The 494-nt window shown below is 53.8% G+C and overlaps 1 protein-coding gene across 1 annotated transcript in view; it reads left to right on the forward strand.

Annotated features, from left to right (window-relative positions):
* LOC119589479 overlaps nucleotides 1–494 on the forward strand; it is a 24,491-nt gene that overhangs the window by 21,015 nt on the left and 2,982 nt on the right. The window contains 2 exon segments of the mRNA XM_037938080.1: nucleotides 150–177; nucleotides 179–482. Coding sequence (XP_037794008.1) covers nucleotides 150–177; nucleotides 179–482 — 332 coding nt within the window.

Below are 494 nucleotides of genomic sequence, written 5' to 3' on the forward strand. Positions count from 1 at the left end.
ATAGAACAAACTGGCTAGATAAAAAAGAAAAGAAAAAAAGTCCACACACAAAAAAGAAACCCCCCAAAAACCAGAAAAAATAAGAGAAAGAAAAAACACCACAAAATCAAACCCCTAACCCCCGTCTCCCCCTCTCCCCCCTCCCACAGGTCACGACGTCCGAATACGTGGTCGGCGGCATGACCATCGACCACCGGAGCACGAGCAACTACAGCGTGGCCGTCGTGGGCTTCGTGTTCTCTCGGCAGTACAGCTACTACATGACATCCGCGTTCCTCCCGTCCATCATGCTCATGCTCATAGGATACGCCTCCCTCTTCTGCAAGCGTGAGAACCGGGACCTGCGGGTGATGATGTCCCTCACGACGCTGCTGGTGCTGTACTCGCTCTACCAGCAGGTCGAGGACGGCCTCCCCTCGACCTCGTACACGAAGGCGATCGACGTCTGGTTCTTCTTCGCGATTTCCTTCATCTTCACGCAGGTTTGGAGTCCG

Source organism: Penaeus monodon, chromosome 25 (assembly GCF_015228065.2).
Source record: "Penaeus monodon isolate SGIC_2016 chromosome 25, NSTDA_Pmon_1, whole genome shotgun sequence".
Taxonomy (NCBI): domain Eukaryota; kingdom Metazoa; phylum Arthropoda; class Malacostraca; order Decapoda; family Penaeidae; genus Penaeus; species Penaeus monodon.